This window comes from Dothidotthia symphoricarpi (genome assembly GCF_010015815.1).
Source record: "Dothidotthia symphoricarpi CBS 119687 unplaced genomic scaffold P153scaffold_11, whole genome shotgun sequence".
Taxonomy (NCBI): domain Eukaryota; kingdom Fungi; phylum Ascomycota; class Dothideomycetes; order Pleosporales; family Dothidotthiaceae; genus Dothidotthia; species Dothidotthia symphoricarpi.
This window is the reverse complement of record NW_022985018.1, coordinates 74,926-95,032: the sequence shown is the minus strand read 5'-3', so window position 1 is coordinate 95,032 and position 20,107 is coordinate 74,926. Positions and strand designations below refer to the sequence as shown.

At 47.1% G+C, this 20,107-nt stretch overlaps 4 protein-coding genes across 4 annotated transcripts; 3 read left to right on the top strand and 1 right to left on the bottom strand.

Annotated features, from left to right (window-relative positions):
• Positions 1 to 364: 364 nt before the first annotated feature.
• P153DRAFT_357245 (PR-1-like protein) lies at positions 365 to 1,050 on the top strand (the record flags this gene model as incomplete). The annotated part of the gene is made up of 3 exons (XM_033666714.1): positions 365 to 583; positions 682 to 791; positions 861 to 1,050. 3 exons carry the CDS (start codon positions 365 to 367, stop codon positions 1,048 to 1,050), a joined length of 519 nt encoding a protein of 172 aa, XP_033523106.1.
• Positions 1,051 to 3,822: 2,772 nt separating this feature from the next.
• On the top strand, positions 3,823 to 4,918 carry P153DRAFT_340858 (carbohydrate esterase family 5 protein). Its single transcript, XM_033665894.1, has 5 exons — positions 3,823 to 4,019; positions 4,075 to 4,175; positions 4,223 to 4,279; positions 4,339 to 4,635; positions 4,691 to 4,918. The coding sequence occupies exons 1-5, from the start codon at positions 3,929 to 3,931 to the stop codon at positions 4,817 to 4,819; spliced, it is 675 nt and encodes a 224-aa protein (XP_033523105.1). The 5' UTR covers positions 3,823 to 3,928; the 3' UTR covers positions 4,820 to 4,918.
• Positions 4,919 to 5,522: 604 nt separating this feature from the next.
• On the bottom strand, positions 5,523 to 10,911 carry P153DRAFT_367072 (uncharacterized protein). The gene has a single exon (XM_033668183.1). It carries the CDS (start codon positions 10,826 to 10,828, stop codon positions 5,702 to 5,704), a length of 5,127 nt encoding a protein of 1,708 aa, XP_033523104.1. The 5' UTR covers positions 10,829 to 10,911; the 3' UTR covers positions 5,523 to 5,701.
• Positions 10,912 to 11,323: 412 nt separating this feature from the next.
• Positions 11,324 to 16,942, top strand: P153DRAFT_357242 (phospholipid-translocating P-type ATPase; the record flags this gene model as incomplete). Its single annotated transcript, XM_033666713.1, has 8 exons — positions 11,324 to 13,193; positions 13,240 to 14,184; positions 14,233 to 15,221; positions 15,281 to 15,397; positions 15,667 to 15,693; positions 15,760 to 15,763; positions 15,997 to 16,772; positions 16,937 to 16,942. 8 exons carry the CDS (start codon positions 11,324 to 11,326, stop codon positions 16,940 to 16,942), a joined length of 4,734 nt encoding a protein of 1,577 aa, XP_033523103.1.
• Between the last annotated feature and the right edge of the window lie 3,165 nt (positions 16,943 to 20,107).

The following is a 20,107-nucleotide window of genomic DNA, read 5'->3' as shown; positions in this document are numbered from 1 at the left end:
ATCGTCCGTTTAACCAATCGCGCGTCTTGAATCCATTATCTAGCCAATTAATGAATTCATAGGTTCGTACCATATTCTGCTGTTGTGGTCTACAACTTTGGTACAAGCTGTCAGGCTCCATATCCATGAACAAGCAAGGATAGCATTAGCTTAGAGACGTCTGTCTCAACTAGTGTCTTGCTATGCACGTCGTCTATATGTCACGCAAAAATAGTAGGAGTAGGCACATCTCCAATCCTCACTACTGCCTATATAAGACCTTAGGACTCCGTCTCAATATCACAACTACAGCTCTTCTTATCTTTCATCACTTACTTACAACCTTTTCCTCTCAACTCCTCTCAACTCCTCTCAAACTTCAACCATGCGTTTCGCCTCATTCCTCCTTGCTATCTGCTCCGGCGCAGCCCTCACTTCGGCTCAAGCTACCACTGAGTACGTCGACGACGCTGCTTTCCAGAATGCGATGCTGGGAACCACAAACTCGTTCCGCGCAATGCACAACGCTTCAGCTCTTCAGTGGCACCCCGATCTGGTGAACTACGCATACCAATATAGCCAGAGATGCAACTTTGCGCACAGTGTAAGTTGGACCGTAACCTTTTGTCTTGGAGAACTATCATCAGACCCATGAAACTATACCTTGACATTGAAAATGCTCGGCTTACTGACCTACAATAGGGCGCTATCTATGGCGAAAACCTTGCCGCCGGATACCAAAGTCCAACAGCTGCAGTCAATGCATGGGGTGCGGAACAATCAAGCTATGACTACAACGCAGGCCAGTTTAGGTAAGACATCCTTTCGTTACCAGCCTTTGCTTTTTTGAGTCCCAATCTAAGATACTAACAACCTCAAAGTGCAGCAGCAGGTCACTTCACGCAACTCGTCTGGAAGTCTTCGACCTATGTTGGTTGCGGTCGCACCTACTGCAACGCTGGCGGAGCTGGAGGAAAGGGAAATGCACCCGGATGGTACATTGTGTGCGAGTACTACCCTCCGGGCAATGTTCAGGGCCAGTTCAAGACGAATGTGTATGCGACCTCGTAGGCTAGGGATGGCCTAGAACTCATAGCCAGCCCGACCGATGGTAACGCGTAATTATGGGGTAGAGGACGACTAGGATTCTGTACGCATTATAGTTACATATGACCGGCGATCCCTTTGGATTGAATACGCTCGTTTGATAATATAGCTTTGATTAATCAATCTTGACATTCAACATCAAAATTTATTCTTTGTCATTTTTGTGTAGGATCATAAGAAGCCTATAACTTGCAGGTAGTGCAGTACCAGTATACTACTAGCACTGGGGTATAGAATCGTGTAATTTACCCCGCAGCTTTGTTGGGTAAAAAGCAGGCACGCGTGGAAATTCAGTTGCGTAGTTAGACTCGCTAGAATAACTCAGCCGTAGTTTCTTCACTTAACTGGATTTTCACGCGTGCCCCGGTGGTATGTAACTAGGTAACGAGGAAGACAACACTTACGGAAGTTATTATATAAAGTCTTCGTGAATCTGACATTTCAACCTCTGTAAGGAAACTAACCTTAATAAAGAAGAACTACACCGGAGTGGAGTAACAATAATACACGAGTAATATACGGATAAGCCCTAAATATGTTCTTTTAGCAGATAAAGACATCTAGAATTTAGACATTAACGTTTTTGTTTGGACATTAAACACTAAGTTATAATAGTGAGTTTGGGCTGGTTTATCCTAGTACGTCGTAGAATTATCGTTCGTCCTGAAATTCACTTATTGGGAGTAGGGACAACATAACAAGGTGTCTCGATAGGTAAGTAAGGCTTAGGATGAGGAAACAGGCACCCCATAGGCTGCTTAAGCAGTTAAGTAGTCTACAATTGAGTCCTACCTGGATACTTCAAGGCACTGTAACAAAATAACGGGATAGTAGGATCTATGGGACAATAGATTATGTCAATGGTATTATTGATAAGTGTCCGTCCCATAAGGGGACGGATCACCCGTATATCTACTGGATCATGTGATGCTGGGTTACGTGACGCAACAGGAACTCGCCCTTAAGTTTTACTATCACTACTTAAAAAAGAATATGTAATGGAATCAAGTAAGTTGCGCAGATCGAGTGGCAGCTAGAGCGGAAAAATAGAGTAGAGGATCGTTATTACAAACCACAAGCATGTATAGTATGCATCTAGATTAATTATGCACCAGCCTGAATCGAAGAATCAAGGGAACGGGTAGTACAAGTCTTAAGGTTTTAAACAAGGTTCGCCGAGATTATCTGTACATTAGTAAAGTAAGTAGTGTCTTGACTGCGATGGCAAACTGTCGCCACGCTCATTCTAGTTGACTATTAAGCTTGAAATTACATCGCTATGGGCAAATAGTTAACAGATTCCTTTCTTCAACTAAGTCTATAGTTCTATCAAGGTGTATCCTGTTGCTATCAAATGGACACAGGTAACGGTTTAGGGACCTCGTGTATGGGTAACGTGTAAACCGAGGCAGCTTCCGATGCATGCGTCTTCGCTACCAAGGGAAACCCGGCATAACACTGCACATCAATCGGCCAAGTTAGTCATGTCACGCTACTCGCATGCGTTACGGAATCTTCAAGGGCAGGGATTGTTTATCAACCTTACGTGACAACACTCTATCTAGCAAGTTGAACGGGTACCTTTTTCCAAACCTGTACCTTGCGTTGGCTACAAGCCTTACGCGCTAAAGTGATTGTAATACACACATCGTTTCGTGATAACCATATGACGTTTTTTCGAGTCCTTGGTGGTTGAATTCGGGACAAGCATAACAAGACGAAATCGGCAGCGCGGTTGAGCAGATAAACTCCTACGCAGTGTAGCACATGATTGGGACCACAGCTACTTGGTCATAATGTAATAAGGAGGTCGGGCAATCTAAATGCTACTACGGGCTGCAGGATAGTAAGGGTTGCAGGATGGTGAGGAGGTCCGGTGCCTACCTTAGTATCTTGACCAATGCGTTTACGTCCTATAGGCAGTGCCAGCCAATTGTGTGCACGAGCGGTTGGCGAACACACAGTCAAAAAAGTGATCTAGAGGGGAATGCCTGGAACAACTGGAACATGCGCCCATTGTAAGAGGGAGGCGGGGCTCGGACCGCGGGCCGCGTGACTACAAGCCAGACTGTGATTGCCAGGGAAAACAGGCCGAGTCGATCAGTCCAGGATTGGGGCCCAACGTGAATGTCTAGACGTACGGAGCAAGCCGTCTGGTTCCTCCAAGTGGCGCTGCATTGTGATGTAGGTAACATAGGGTAACATACTCGAGTATATGTGGAGTCTTGTACAGGTGCAGTGCGCTAATCAAGGATTTCCGGTAGCGAGATCAAATGCAGGAAACCGCTTTCGTTGATCGGTAATAGTTGGGCTCTTACAGGGCTGAAGGGTCTAGGAAAAAGCAACTATAACAACTGCCTACACTTACTAACGCTTCAGCGAGAAGACTTGTTAAAGATGATGTAATTCATTCATAGTATAGCGCAACTAACTGCATGTTCATCCAACATTTTTTGCTTGGTTGTGCGACAGAAAAAGAGCAGTAAACACTAGCTCTTATTTCCGACAGTTTCAGCCACGATAGAGAGTCATGAAATTCACCTCGGCAGTAAAAATAAAGTTTAGCATAGCCGCTACAAACCTTAATTGACGACATAGTCAGAAGTGGCCACGCTCCGATAAACTAGCCAAGGTCTCGGTGTTTCGAACACTTGGCGGATTTTGCATAAGGGGATAGTAATTACTATGCTAATTGAGTCAGGAAAGCCGACTACACAGCTCATATGTCTATATAATGTGAGAACTCGCACCTAAGATCAAGCAGCTCATCATCTTCAGTTCTTTCACCTTCAACACTCATTATCCATCATCCGTTTTCCATTTTCAACCATCAACATTCATCATGGCTGTTACATCGCTTGCTGTCTGGCTTACTCTGGCCTTATCCGCTTCTTCACTCTCAATTGAGAAGCGTGCTGCGTGCACTAGCTACAGTAAGCTGCCGCAGCAATCACTTGTGAAATGTCTCATTTTCTAACCTGAGGCCAGCTATCATCAACACCCGTGGCACTGGTGAGGCCCAAGGCCCGTCCAGTGCTTTTCGTACCATGAACTCGAACATTCAGAGCCAAGTCTCGGGCGGAAAGATTGTAAGGAGCTCGATGATCTACGACGAATACCAGCTGATTTCTTTCAGTACAACACAGTGTATGCTGCAGGATTTGATCAGAACTCCGCAGCCGCCACTACGGATGTAAGTTTGCGGTGTTTGATGACATGCTTTGATGAAGCCTTACTAACACCGGTCCACAGATCGTCAACAAGATCACGTCTACGCTCCGTACGAGCCCCAGTGAATGCTTCCTCCTGGAGGGATACTCTCAGGGTGCCGCTGCTACCGTGAATGCTATGTCAAAGATCACTGGCGCCAACTTCGACGCCGTCAAGGGTGTGTACTTAGTCGGTGACCCGAACCACAAGTCCGGACTCTCGTGCAACGTCGACAACAACGGAGGGACCACCACTCGCAATGTCAATGGTCTCTCAGCAGCTGCCTCCGCTGGAATCCCCAGCACTTGGCAGGCGAAGACGCTTGATGTCTGCATCTACGTAAGTTTCCCATTCTTCGCAAGTGACAATTTGCGATAGACTAATTCTAGAATAGGGTGATGGTGTCTGCGACACTACCCATGGTCAGGGAATCAACGCCCAGCACCTTCAATACCCCAACGACACACCCACTCAAAACATGGGTACCACATTCGGTGTTGGAAAGCTCCGTGGAACTGCTTAGAGCGGCAGCGCTGGACGACGGTAGATGTTACAGCAAATGTGGCCACCTTCATTAGTCGAATGTTATCAATGTCAACAGTTTCTTAGTTTCATATCGAGGTAGCATAAACCAACGTTTTTTCCCTATCATCCTTGGCACAAAACATCAAAATGTGCATAAAGTCTTTTAGTGATCAACTATGAACCTTGAAAGATTCGTTCAGCGTCTATGTTTGCAGGTGTTGACAACGTCTAAAAGATTGCTTGATGCTTACTCCCCATTCTAGCCTCGGCTCACATTCATTCTAATCCTGCCCTCGGGTGCGAGGGAAATTATCTTGACGAATTAAGCAATATTGGTTGATATCTTATTGATTACCTCGATCACTCAATTAACAATGACTCGTTACTACCCAACAGACACACTGTCATCATTCCTATACTCGTGATGCCGAGCTTGACCGACAACGCAGCACATGGAGGCAGGGAGAGGAATGAACGTGGACATGCCAAGCCTGGCCAGATGTAAGGATGCGAATGCGAATGGCAGCAATGCAGCGTGAGAGAATACCAGGTAGCAGATATGCCCGCGGGACATGGGGAAGCGAATTGCAATGATGGTCTGCACCATGTCAGCCAAGCTGGGGGGTGATCCTACGATGACGTCTCGTGACAAGCCATGAAGGAAAGTCTATTTCAAGCAAATATAGGATAGGTTCTGGAACATTACAAGATTATACGAGCCACTGAACTGCCTGGTGAACTCTAAGCCTACTTCCACTTACTCACCTAGCCCGGTCTATTTATTCCACGTCTACGATACCAAACTTGAAGAAGAAAAACATCCCTGTCATGTACAAAACACACCGTTCTGCGCCACATCATAACAAATCACACCATCCCATCACAAGATCTCTACATACCGTCCACCCTTCTTTTTCTTCGCGCCAGGACCCTTCCTCGGCTGCGGCGCACCCAGCAAGTCGTCGATGCTGCTTGCATTGCTCATGCCTGTGCCGGGACGACTGGGCGGTCCACCAGACAACATGGGTGGCATAAGCGTCGGGGGCCTGGGGCCCTCAGTATCGGATGGGATACCGGGGGTGCTCGCGCGGGATGGTGGTCCTCCCATGGGCGGCGGCATGCTGGTGCTGCGTGGCGGCATAGCGCTCGGAGCCAGTGTCCTCGCGCCCGGAGGACCCATGCCGGATGCGCTTCTAGCAGCACCAGGGGGGCCGCTTCGTGGGGGTGGAGGTGTGGCGCTAGGTTTTCCCGTGTCTGCTGCCCCGCCCTTCTTGTTGATCCATTTCTTGAGGTCCGGGTCGTAATAGAAGCTGTTCTCGTCACCGAGTTTGGCTTTGATGGGCCCAGGTGCGGCATTGGGGTCTTTCTTGAACCATCCGCCAAACCAACCCTTTTTACCTGCACCGGCACCGGCATCTTTGTCCCGCTTGGCGTCTTCTTCTGCGGCTTTGCGGAATGCTTCGTCGGATTTGCGATCGGCGTCTGATTTTGATGTCGTAGAGGATATTTTGAGAGCTGAGGCACGGGTGGCAAGGTCGTCATCATCGTCTTCATCCATGAATTGCTTTCGCCGGGGTTGCTCTTCCTCTTGATTATCGTCGTCTGGGTTGTACGGTTGGTAGGATGGGGAGTCGAATGAGCTTGTGGGTGGTTCGTAGCTGCCGAAGGATTGGCCTTCTTCCCTTGAAGGTTGAACGTTATCGAGACTGGATTGAAGTGGTTGATACACACCGAAAGGTGGTGCTGAAGCTGACTCTACAGGCGGACTGGGCATGTATGGGCTACCGTAAGATGGCACAGGCGCATTATGCTCTGCTCGGAGCGGAGAATACGATTGAGTCTTGGCTTGCGTTCGTGCACTCTGTGGGCTCAGCAGCGGAGGGCTCATCAACGACGGAGTGTACGGTCCTGGGGTTGATGGCACATAGGTGTCGGATAAGGCACGAGAATTGTCAACTGATTCCATCGAAGGCCGTCCTCCAGGTTCATAGCGTGACCGTTGTTGGTCAGAAGAAGTTCTTGGGGTATACACGTTATTTGACGGAGCGTATTTCGAATTTCCAGGTGCTATTGGAGGGCCAGTTGGGGCTCCGTAGCCAAAAGACCCGTACAGATCTGCACTTGATTGCGACGGAGTGATGGACGGGCTGTTGCCAGGGATCTTTGCAAAAGGTCCAACTTCAGCTCCTGCTGATTTATTGGCAGCGGAATCGTCGTCGTCTCCCGCGATGAAGCTGTTGAACTTGGACAGCAAAGAACTACTGACCTTGTCCATACTTGGCTTTGAGATCCAAGAAGAGGAGCCATCCTTGGGCGATTGTGACAAGCGTTTGCTGAGCTCGTCCAAACTGGCAATGAAGCTTGCGTTGTAGTATGGCGAGACCCTTATGGTAGATTTCAAAGCGGCGGCGATGGCGTCACAGTAGGCTTGCGCTTCGGCTCGGTAACCATACTCGGCCAATTGATGAGCGTGGGCGAGCTTGTAGACTTGCAAATGAGGAATGGCGGGGGAACTCCCATGAGCAGATAGTGATAGAGCGAATTCATACACTTCGGTGAGCAAGACGGCGTCTAGGTCAACTCCAAGCTCTAATGGGTTTTGATGGTGGTTGGCACCAACGAGCACAATATGTGATTGAGCGTCGTCGACTCCGCTGATGTGTACCACAGAGCGGGCAAAGATGAAACAGAGATGGGCAGCCTCGACTCTGCCATACTGTTCCAGTAGCTTTCCAAGCGAGAGTAGAGCCGATGCATCTCCTTCGCTACGGTTATTCAGAACCAGGGCAACCGTCTCACGCCATTTGTTCAGACCTTGTTGAGTGTTCTGTGCAGCACCTGCGCCATCTGTGCTCACCATCTGGAAACCAGCGCGAGCTGAGGCGGGGACAAGCTCATCAATGCAATCCTCATGGTTGCCTGCGAACACTTCGTATAGCACCGCCAGGGCTTGACTGTTGCGGCCCACCTTCTTGACCTCCTTACGAACGAATTCCTGTACAACCTGCTTCCAGATGTCCTTGTTCAAGGTGGAAGAAAGAAGCATGGCATGTCCCCATAGCCTTTGGTCAACCGCATGCCAGACAGCCTTCTCGCGGTCGCCCTTGGTGAGCATCTTTTGTATATCCTCGATGGCCCGAGGATCGAGCGGCTCCGCTTGAAGAGTCAACGTGTTGGTTCTGGATCGCCCGACGATATCCGCCGGGGTAGAGAAAGAAGCATCAGCATCTGATGAGTCTGCCTCCTCAGGCGAAAGAATCTTTTTGACAGCAGTCACTGCAGCGGGTCCTTCCAACTGGCCGTCATTGTCCACCAAGACCTGCATGATCTTCCAGAGAAGAGATTTGTCTTCGAGCCGCTTCAAGTCTTCCTCTTCCATCGAATGCTCCAACCCAGGGGATTTGAGCTCGTTCTCCATAGCGTCAATTCTGCTGCTCAGCCAAGCTGAGACATCCTTCTTCTTGCCCTTGGATTTGAGTGGACCAGGAAATTTGACGACATTTTCAGAAAGAGGAAACAAGTCTTTGACATTTTGGATTTTGATCTCACCGGGGCTACACTTGACCATTGGAGCGGATGTGCCACCGCCATATCGTGGAATCTGTTTTGGGAAGCTGGTAACAATGGCACCGCCTAAGCCCCAAACAAACACCGGGTACCCCTTCCATCTTTGGAGGGGATCAGCAACAGTCTCATCGGTAGGCAAAATGCAATCGTACTCCAATGACACTTGTCGGCGATGGGGAATGAAGTTGACCGTGGTCGAGGCTATAAGCTGTGCGTCGTACGCCAAAGGCTGTGGCACATAGCCATAACCAGATCCTGGCTGATCCAAACCGGGCAAACTGCGAGGAGGCTGCTTCATGGACGTGGTCGGAGACTGCGAACGTGGCGCAGCCAGTGCACTTGATGGCTGATATTGCGGCGTATAGTTCGTCCTCTTCCTTGGAGATCCCATGGCCGAGGACGCAGTACTGTGCGAAGGCGGCGTTTCCGGGCCACCTGATGTAGGCGGTCTTGAACTCAGGATGGATTCTGGCTCGTCAGTCTCACGTACTTCTGATAACGGACTCCTGAAAGAACCGTGTGGTCCACCATCGGCCGACTGCGAGACGTGGTGTCCTGAAGGCTGCTGATGACTGGACTGCGATGAAAGCGCGTGGTGGTCTTTGTGCTGAGGGACGCTATGGAACGCCAAAGGGCTGGATGTACGAGGTGCATAAGGTTGCGAAGCGGGACGAGGTGGTGCAGTGTGTGGCTCAGACACGTAGCGAGCATGAGCCGAACCTTGAGCACCCGGCGCGGGTGAATATCTCGAATTTGCTGCCTGGGCAGATGGTGGCGCGGGTGAATATCGCGCGTTCGCGACTGGTGCCAACGCTGGAGGCGCAGGGGAGTAGCGCGATGAGGGCGGAGGGGCAGGTTGGGGTATGGGAAGCGTATTGGCTCGCACGAGTGTTGGAACTGACGGTTGACTCGGGAACATTGGCAGTTGTTCTGGTGGTTGCAGCGGATGACTGACATTATCGGCGTCGGGAAGAATTTCATTCCTTAGGGATGACCAGGAAGGGGCGCGCTCTTTCAAAGGCACTGGCGGGGGCGCATGGTTGACTGGAGGAGGCGCTTGGTGGACTGGAGGGGGTGTGTGATGTAGTGGCGGATGAGAGGGCAGGTTTGGTTGAGCAGTGTAGCGAGTCGAGAGCTTAGGCCTAGTGGTCACCGGTAACTCAGCGAAGAAGTCACTCGACGACGATCTGACGGGTGGCGCAGGTTTTGGTGGAGCTAGTGGTGTCAAGCCTGGCGTTGGCGGCTGCATCGGATGGCTCGAGGGGGGTGGAGGTGAGCCGGCGGCAGGCTTGGCGGATGGTAGCAGAGGACGCGGTGGTCCAGTGCTGGAAACAACGCTACTGCTTCGCGGCGGCGGGGGAGGGTTCGCCTGCAGGTTCGGCATTGAGGGTCGGGGTGCGGGTCGTCTTCGAGTAGTGACAATGTCGTCGGGCAGGTCGTAGGGTGAGGCATAACCTCCCCTGGACTTCTCGACGAAACTTTGAGTAGGGTTGCCCAGGGTAGGTCGGGCGGGCAGCTGCTGGGCTGGGACGGGTTGGCCAAGACGGTCATGCACCGGCGTGGCTCCAGACGTGGCTTGCAGAGCTTGGGGAGCGTACTGGCTGACGGGTGCCATGACTGCGGGGGCTGTCGCAGTTTGGGGTGCATATCGACTTGCGGTACTCGACGTGGATGGCGCCAGGTGTGCCGGCTGCTCGGCCGGCACAGCGGGCTCGTCTTCAAGAAAGCCCTCGTCGTCGTCCAAGTCGAAGAGGGGAGCATGGTCCGTGTCGGGCAGGAACTCGTCGTCCAGGTCAAGATCCAGATCCAGGCCCCACTCTGGCTTCGTCTGCGAGTCTTCCATGACATGGGCGCCGGGACTCTGCACTGCGGCGTCTGCGGGCTGGATGGTCTGGCTTGCGGCGGCACCAAAGAAGTCGTCCTCTGCAGCAGCGGCGCCCCAGTCGATGTCGTCGCCTGCGTTGCCGCCGACTGTCGTGTTGCCAATGATGCTGTCTCCGACCGTGGTTCCCATGGCTTCGGCGTGGGGCGTCTCCAGCGGCGTCTCGGCAGGCTGTTGCCCCAGACTGAAGGCATCCGGCGGGGCGTCCCAGTCGTCGGTGGGCGCGGCGTCGGCGACCAGGGGCACGCGCTCGCTCTCGGCCATGGCGTCTTCCAGCGCAGTCGTCTCTCCCTGGTGCTCGTAGTTGTCCGCCAGCCGCTCTTCGGGCGCCGCGTCTTGGCCGTCTGAGCTGTCGGCGTCGGCCTCGTCGTCCGACTCTTGTGCGTCGCTGGAATCCGGCGACGAGGGGAGCGGCGTTGGGACCATGTGCGCTTCGACCGGGGCGGCGTTGGTGGTCGCCTTCTCTGCTCGGAATGCGGGATTCCAGGACGGCGGCGCGGCAGACGGAGGCGCATGGTCGAGTGCGCTGGTCGGGCCAGGCGGGTGCTGGTGGTCCATTGTGGCGATTGCAGCGCGTCGACGCTCTTTCCTCGGTGGCAGGCCGGGGCAGGAATCAGATCAGAAGCAGGGCGGCATGGCGGCTGCTGCGTGGGCCGTGGGCGAGTGGCCGTCTCGCGTGGCCGAGTGGACAGATGTGGCTCGCATGCTTGCAGGGAATCCACCATGCACTCCGGACCGACGCCACACCCAGCCGCATGCACTCGCACCTACATGGACTGCCACCTCCGTTGACTGCCACCTCCGTTGCCTGCCTTGGCTTGTTCCCGCCGTGCCTGCCTGCACACATGCCCGACACGTCGCCCGTGCTCTGCTGAACGCGCGTTGCAACCGCCTCGCCCCCAGGCCCCGAGTCCCCGCAGACCCCCGAAGCCACCCACACGCGTGAAGCTGCAACAGCCACAGTCACCGTCGTAGTCGTAGTCGTAGTCACAGTCACAGTCGTAGTCACAGGCACAGTCACAATCATAGCCGCAGTCATCATAGAGTGCTGCCATGGCCGCCCCGCATCAATACCACCAGCCCAACGCGCCAGACGACGACTCTGACCTCGACCTCGACCTCGACCTCGAAGAACTCGACCCTCTGGCCTCGCACGCCCACGCCCACGCCCACTCGCGCGCCGTCGCCTCGCCGCCTCGCCAACAGCCACCGCTCGGCGCCCGCATACCGCTGAGGAACCTGAGGGTCGGGAGGCGGCGCGCCAAGAAGCCGAGGGAAGCGCCCCAAGACGAGGACCTGCGTGGCCTGCTGGACCACGACGACTCAGCCAACAGGCACTCGGCCGGCAGCTACGGCCAGTCTGGCGACGACGATGCCCCGCTCCTTCCCTCGCAGCACCTGCCAAGCACCCACACACGCACGCAGGGCCCATTGACGCGACTAGGCTCCAGCATGCGCCTGCCCACCTTCCTGTCCAAGCCAGACACGCCCGGCATCCGCCTCGACGACGACGACGACGAAGACAACGCCACCGACCAAGAACACGACCCCACCACCCAGCGCACCATCTCCGTCGCCCAGCTGCAGCCGTCGCGATTCCCCGCCAATGCCGTCTCCAACGCAAAATACACCCCCTGGAGCTTCCTGCCGCGCACCCTGTACAACGAGTTCTCCTTCTTCATCAACATGTACTTCCTGCTCGTCGCTCTTTCCCAGATCATACCCGCCCTGCGAATCGGCTACCTCTCCACGTACATTGCACCTCTCGCGTTTGTCATCACAATCACCCTCGGCAAAGAGGCCCTGGACGACATTTCGCGCAGACGAAGAGATGCAGAGGCAAACTCCGAGGGCTACACAGTGCTGAGGTTCCAAGAGAATGCCAAGGGGAATGGCCTCGCACCCGAGAAAAACTCAAACGTCACCAAGCGTTTGAGGAGGCACAAGCGTCCAGGCCCATCAACCCATATCGAAGACGAGGAACAGCGCTTGTCGACAAAGGGACTTGCCACTTGCACCTACTTCGAATCCATAAAGCCTTCGAGGAGTTTGAAGGTGGGAGACGTTGTCAGGCTCACCAAGGACCAGCGAGTCCCGGCGGACATGGTTCTCCTGAAATGCTACTCTGCCGAAACTGTGCCTTCCCCTAGCCAAGTTAGGGACGGCAGTGGCTCAGAGGATGCGGCAACAGTCGACGGTGCTGCCGCGACAGGCGCATCGGGAGAAGCTTTCATCCGAACAGATCAATTGGATGGCGAGACGGACTGGAAACTACGTCTCACCTCACCCTTGACCCAAAACTTGAACATCGGAGAGTATACCAGGCTACGTGTTGTTGCTGGGAAGCCTGACCGGAAAGTCAACGAGTTTTACGGAACCGTCCAACTTCAGCCCAAGCGACAACGCGAGTACGACCCTGTAGAGCAGGATTCGTCTTCCCCCAGAACACAACAGTCGGCGCCTCTCAGTATCGACAACACTATCTGGGCCAACACCGTTGTCGCCTCGAGCGGTAGCTTGCTGGCTGTCGTCGTATACACTGGACCGCAGACCCGCCAAGCCCTTTCCACATCAGCCTCCCGATCCAAAACCGGCCTGCTAGAGCTAGAGATAAACTCTCTGACAAAATTCTTATGTATCTTCACATTGTCCCTCTCATTCATTCTTGTAGCGCTGGCCAAATTTCGGGAAATCGACGGCCGTCAATGGTACGTTTCTATGATGCGGTTTTTGATCTTGTTCTCCACTATTGTCCCTGTTGGTCTGCGTGTGAATCTCGACATGGGGAAGTCTGTATATGCGTGGCTCATCGAGCACGACCAGAGCATTCAAGGGACCGTGGTTCGAACGAGCACAATACCAGAAGACCTGGGCAGAATCGAGTACCTGTTGAGCGACAAAACTGGAACCTTGACACAAAACGGTACGCTTTCATCAATTTGTCAAGGTCCGTGACTGACCGACTACAGAGATGGTGATGAAGAAAATCCATGTTGGCACGGTATCTTACGCGAACGAAGCTATGGATGAGGTGTCATTATATGTTCGTCAATGCTTTACACCCCCCGCTAGCGAGACACCGGCTCTCGTCACACCATCATCTGCCTACACGGTGCCTCTAACTTCTGCCACTCGTACTCGTAGAGAAATAGGATCTCGAGTTCGAGATGTCGTACTGGCTCTCGCGCTTTGTCACAATGTCACGCCGACTACCGAGGAAGAGAATGGCGACACAATAACCACTTACCAAGCTTCTTCTCCCGACGAAATTGCCATCGTTCGATGGACAGAAGCTGTCGGACTCAAGCTACTATCGCGAGATCGGGAATCTATGACGCTTCAATCATGCGATACTGGAAACACGGTTGTACGGGTCCGCATTCTCAACGTCTTCCCATTTACCTCCGAGGGAAAAAGAATGGGCATAGTTGTGAGCTTCTACCACGGACCGGTCTCGTCGAGTTCTGACGACGATGATGAGATTTGGTTCTATCAAAAGGGTGCCGATACCGTCATGACCTCCATCGTCGCCGCCAATGATTGGCTTGACGAAGAAACAGCCAACATGGCGCGGGAAGGGTTGCGCACACTTGTTGTAGGTCGCAAGAAGCTATTCGCACAGACATATCAAAACTTTTCGTCAAAGCTTGCCCAAGCTTCGTTGACGTTGCACAATCGTGACGCTGCTGTTGCAGACGTGGTCAAAGATTATCTTGAGCATGATCTTGAACTGTTAGGTGTGACTGGTGTTGAAGACAAGCTGCAAAAGGACGTGAAGCCATCCCTTGAACTTCTCCGCAATGCTGGCATCAAGATCTGGATGTTGACAGGCGACAAAGTCGAAACAGCGCGCTGCGTAGCAGTGAGTTCTAAACTCGTCGCGCGTGGTCAATACGTGCATACCATTGCGAAACGTATGTACCGTCTCCCATTCACTTTTAACATAATCTGATGTTGCTTAGTAAAGCGCAAGGATCTTGCTCACTCTTCTCTCGACTTTCTGCGCGGCAAGACCGACGCCTGTCTGCTCATCGATGGTGAATCTCTCGCGCTCATGCTCACTCACTATCGTACAGAGTTCATCTCGATTGCTGTTCAGCTCCCCGCCGTTGTCGCCTGTCGCTGCTCGCCGACTCAAAAAGCAGATGTAGCACACCTCATACGCGAGTTCACCAAGAAGCGTGTATGCTGCATTGGCGACGGCGGGAACGACGTATCTATGATCCAGGCTGCCGATGTTGGCGTTGGTATTGTTGGAAAAGAAGGTCGCCAAGCATCTCTAGCCGCAGACTTTTCCATCGAGCAATTTTGCTATCTAACCAAGCTACTCGTCTGGCACGGCAGAAATAGCTACAAACGCAGCGCAAAGCTAAGCCAATTCGTTATTCACCGTGGTCTGATCATCTCTATCTGCCAAACCGTCTACAGCATTAGCTCATCCTTCGAGCCGCATGCGTTATACAAGGATTGGCTACTCGTAGGCTACAGCACCGTCTACACCATGGCGCCTGTCTTCTCCCTCGTTCTCGATCGTGATGTCGATGAAAGCGTCGCAAATCTATACCCCGAACTGTACGCCGAGCTGAAAACCGGCCGCAGTCTCAGCTACAAGAGCTTCTTCATCTGGGTGGCCGTCTCCGTGTACCAGGGGTCAATCATCCAAGGACTTGCGCAACTCCTTGTCGGCATCCCTCCGCCGACGGTAGGCACCGTCACTGACGCAGATACACCACTCTTCAAGCAGATGGTCGGCGTGTCTTTCTCGGCTCTCATCATCAATGAACTCGTTATGGTCGCCATGGAAGTCACAACCTGGCACTGGAGTATGATAGTCTCGATTGTCGGGACCGCAGGGATATACTTTGGCAGTATCCCCTTCTTGCACCGTTACTACGATTTAGAGTTTGTGCAAAGTCTGGAGTTCTGGTGGAAAGTCGCGGGTGTGGCGTGTGTCAGTCTCGTGCCACCCTATGCGGTCAAGCTCTTGAGACGCACGTTGAAACCGCCTAGTTATCGGAAAGTGCAGGGTCTGTAACGCGGGTTGGGGTAGTGATGGTTGGGGCTTCCTATGGATTGGGCAAAGTGCAAAATGTTGGTAGAGAAATGCAGAACCTACATATTGCGAATGTGTGTTACCCCTGTGTTAATCGCGTCATGACGTCTCGTGCGAAAGGCGACTGATTATCACTTCGCGAAGTTAGAAACTTCAGCGAAAACAGAACCGGAACGAATAATTTACGCCAGGGAGAGGAGAATCCTATCAAATATCGAGGATACTGAATCAGGGTCTTCTCTACCCGCCGGATCTACTATAGTATCCGGCGGATGTCTGAGGAGTTTGATCCGCCGGAAACTAGTTCGCTTTGGCTGAAAACGACGATACTGAAGTAGACTAGTATAACGGTAATAACCTCGAATTTGGAGTGAGTTGACGTCAGCTTGATAATCTGCAAAGATGAGGGATTATCAGCAAACTTTGTGCTGTCTAGGTCGGTAAGAATAATTATCTTGCATAGTGTTGTTAAGTCTAGTTTGCCAAGGGTGTAAGCGTATAAAGGTTGCTCCCTGCAGGATATATTTTAATAGCATGCTCAGCATCTTGTTACACGACCAACCGTCCCAAGACGATAGGTAAAATGAACTCGCATCTGAAGCAATTCTGTTAACTAACTACCCTCATCTGTATTAGAACCCTATTGCAATGTTTCCCACAATCCTTGTTATAGGTGCGACTGGCAACACAGGCAGGAGCGTCGTGCGCCATCTGCCCTTACTGCTCGAGCAAAGCAATAGCACCAGTTACCGCATTGTCGGCCTGACGCGTTCTCTCACCAGTCCCATCGCACAAGAGCTCGCTCAACTGCCACACGTCGAGATGCAAGAGAAGGACTGGACGACCATTGACGCAGTGTGGCTGCGTGACCGAGACGTCACGCGCGTCTACATCGCGCCACACAATGAGCCGGACCAGTACGTCGACGAGTCCGCGCTGCATGTTGCTCTGCTCGCCGCCGGTGTCAAGTACGTGGTCCGCGTATCCACAAACGTCAAATACATCAGTCCTACAAACCCCGTGTATTACGGGCGCGCGCATTGGGCCATCGAGACGTTACTGAGCACACCCGAGTTCAAGTCATTGATGTGGACGTCTCTGCAGCCCAATTTCTTTACTGCTAGCTACCTTGCGAGCGCCGCCGACTGGATCAAGGCCTACCGGAACACAAACAAGCAGGAAACCCTGAGCATGAATCCTGCTGCAGACGTCGCCGTGGCGATGATTGATCCCGAGGACGTCGGCACCGTGGGCGCACATCTTCTGGCGCTTGAAGATCCAACTCCGCATAACGGTACAAAATACGTCCTCAGCGGCCCCGAAGACGTTACAGGGAGGCGCATCGTGGAGCTAGTCGAGCAGTACGCCGGCGTTAAGGTCGAGAAGGTTGAGTTCGAGTCAACAAGCTGGATCGTTAAGTTGTCAAATGCTGGCGTATATCCTGGAAAGGTAATACCGTCAATATTGGCAGGGTGCGAACCACTCTCGCAGGGCAAATGTACTCTTAGTGAGACGCCAACAAGTAGAGCAGTTATAGATTTAGCAGCTCCAAAACGTACAGCAGAAGAATCACTAAGGAAAATGTTAAGTAGATAAACATAAACCTTCTATAGACGTAGGTAATATATTATATAATCTAAAGTATAAATAAAGTACTAAATAAAAAAAGCTAGTAGAGTAAAAAAATTAGAGTATTTAACTATACTTACTATTAGTAATATATATTATAGATTATCTTATTTAACTATCTATTCTTTTAGTTATAAATAGAGATTAGTTATATACTCTAATAATCTAGTAGATAAAGCTATAGATTATAAACTAAATACTACCTTAAAATATTTTCATAGTATATTAAAGTATATCCTCTTTACTAGAGCCTAAAATATATTTCTAAATTAAATATCTAATTTAAGATTTTATATACTAATATACTTCTGTCTATAAGCTAATATCTAAAAGTTTTAAGAACTATATAATATAATAAGTAAATTAAATTTTAAAAAGAATTAAGTTTTACTAAAAATTATATATTAAGCCTAGTAGAACTTTAGTAAGTAAATTTAAAGAAAAGATTAAACCTAACTATAAAAACTTATATATATTACGTTTAATAGAAGTATCTAGTAAAATATTAAAAGAACTAGAATTTTAAAAAAAGTATAGGTATATTAATTTATTAAAAACTATTTTTAATTTATACTAGTAACTACTATTAAGCTAAACTAATTATAGTTTAAATTACTTAAATCTATATATAAAAGTTTTAACTAGATAGATTATTTTTCTTTTTATTTCTTTTACTTTACTAGTTTATAATTATTATAAAATAAATAATTAAAAACCTAGGTTTATACTTTAAGAGTTATAATTATTATAGTTAATAGTAAATATTTTTAAATAGATATTATAAACAATAACGTTTTAATATTACTATAAGATAAATTAAATTAGATTCTATAGACTTTAGAAGATTTAAAATATAAGCATAGTTATAGAAATAATTTAAAGTATAATAATATAAATAAAGATTATAAAGGGAGTTCTATAGTTTTAAAGTTAAATAATTAGTATTCTATAAAACTTAAAATTAGAAAGAGTTAAATTTTAAAAAGTAAAGAGGTAGCTTAATAATATTAAGGTATAATATAGATTACTTACGTAGCAGCCTAGAATATAGTATATTACTAAATATAAATTTTAAGATAAGAAATTAATAAAAGACTAAGTAATTATTATATTTAGCTATATAAATAACGAAAAATCTTAAGTTTTAAGCTTCTTAAATATTAGAATATATAATTAAGTTATTAGTATTAGTTAATTAACTTAAAATAATAAAGTTATATAAAATAGTAAAAGTTGTTAAGATAAAATTATAAAAAATATAATAGCTAACTAGTAACTAGTATAAGAGTCTTTAATATTTATTACTACCTTTTAATATAATAGTATAAATAAAGTATTATATCTATACTTTATTATAGAATTAATTTTTACTTTTTATTATTAAACTCTTAAAGGTTTATAAACTAGCCTAACTAGACTTTACTTCTTAACTAGTAGTAACTTTATTATTAGATTAAATTTTTAATAATATTAAGATATTTATAAAGGCTACTAGGTCTAGGCTCTAGAGTAAATCCTAATAAAGATAAGTTATATTTCTCTTAAACTAGGGTTCTCTATTTAGTGTTTTTTAGGTTTTAGTTTTTAACTACTAGAATCTCTTACCTAAATAGATAGAGGTTTAAGGTTTTTTAAAAAGATAATAAAAGAATAAAAGAGTTAAAATAGAGGTAGATAATAATATAGAGAAAAAATAATAATATTAAATAACTTACCTTTTTAAATAGCTAGTATAATATAATATATTAAAACCTTTCTTAGGTTATCTCTATTTATATAAAGCCTAGTAGTAAAATGTATTTAATAATCTTAATTATTAAGTAGTTACCTTTCTAAATTCCTTCTTAATCTTAAATAGAAATATTATATACTATCTAAATATTAGTCTTATAGCTATAAAGAAGATAATTAAATAGAAATAAAGATAAAGAAAAACTCTTAAACTAAATCTACTAAAAGAAATATAAAACTTATTTATACTAGCTATTCTAGCTTTTTTATTATAAACTCTATTATCTTTTTACCTCTTTTATTATTCTATTCTTATACTATACCTACGCTAGATTATTTACTTATTAAAAGATTTAGCTTAATTAAGATTTATATTTTATATTATTCTTATTATACTTATTTGCTAGAATAAGCCTTCTATTAGTTTTATTTTAATTTAAAAAAGTTTTTTAAGAAGTAATATTAATAGAGTAATTCTTTCTTATAAGAGATTCTTTTATTAAATCTTTAATATATTAGAAAGTATTTTTTACTAATATACTCTAATTTAAAACTTTATATTAATTAATTTTATATCTATTAATAACTTATTTTTAATACTAGAGTACTTAAAAATACCTTATTATTTAAGATAGTTTAAAGTAGTATTTTAGATCTTTCTTATTAAATCTATAATATAGTATCTAAAAAAATCTAAATATACTTTTTCGAGTATTATATTTTTAGTATAAGTTAGAGTTATAGTTCTTAAAGAAGTCTTACTTAAGATTAAAATATTAAAAGGTTTTTAATATATTCTAAAAATATTACTAATAGAATAAAAGTCTAGTACTCTTTTTCTAAAAGGTATAGCTTATTATTTTCGGTTTATAGCGTATTTATACTTAAGGTATAAGCAGATAGATATAATATAGTAAGAATCTAGTATAGTAACTTAGTATAAAAGCTAATACCTAGCCCCTTTTTATATAGTAAAAATTAGTAAGAGTATATAGTAATAGTAATAGAGAGCTAATTAGCTATCTCTTAATAACTAGCTACTTAATCTACTAGTATAGATATATATTTAAGAGCCTAGGTAGTTATTAGTTAAAGTGTTGTTAAGTTATAAACTCTAGATTATTTTATAAACTATAGCTAGATTATAAGAACTCTTTAATTAACTAGTAATTCTAAATATATAACTAGGGCAGCTTTAGAGAAAGTGTAGGTAATAATAGTTTATATAGGTAAGCTAGTATATAAATTTTTTTTACACCTTAAGAGTTAAGATCTTTATTTATTTATTTATTTATTTATTTATTTATTTATTTATTTATTTATTTATCTTATCTTATCTTTCTTTATAACTAAGATTATACCTAACTAATAAAATAACTCTATTAGCGTAGCCTAGAAGTTTCTATACTACGTCTTATAGTAAA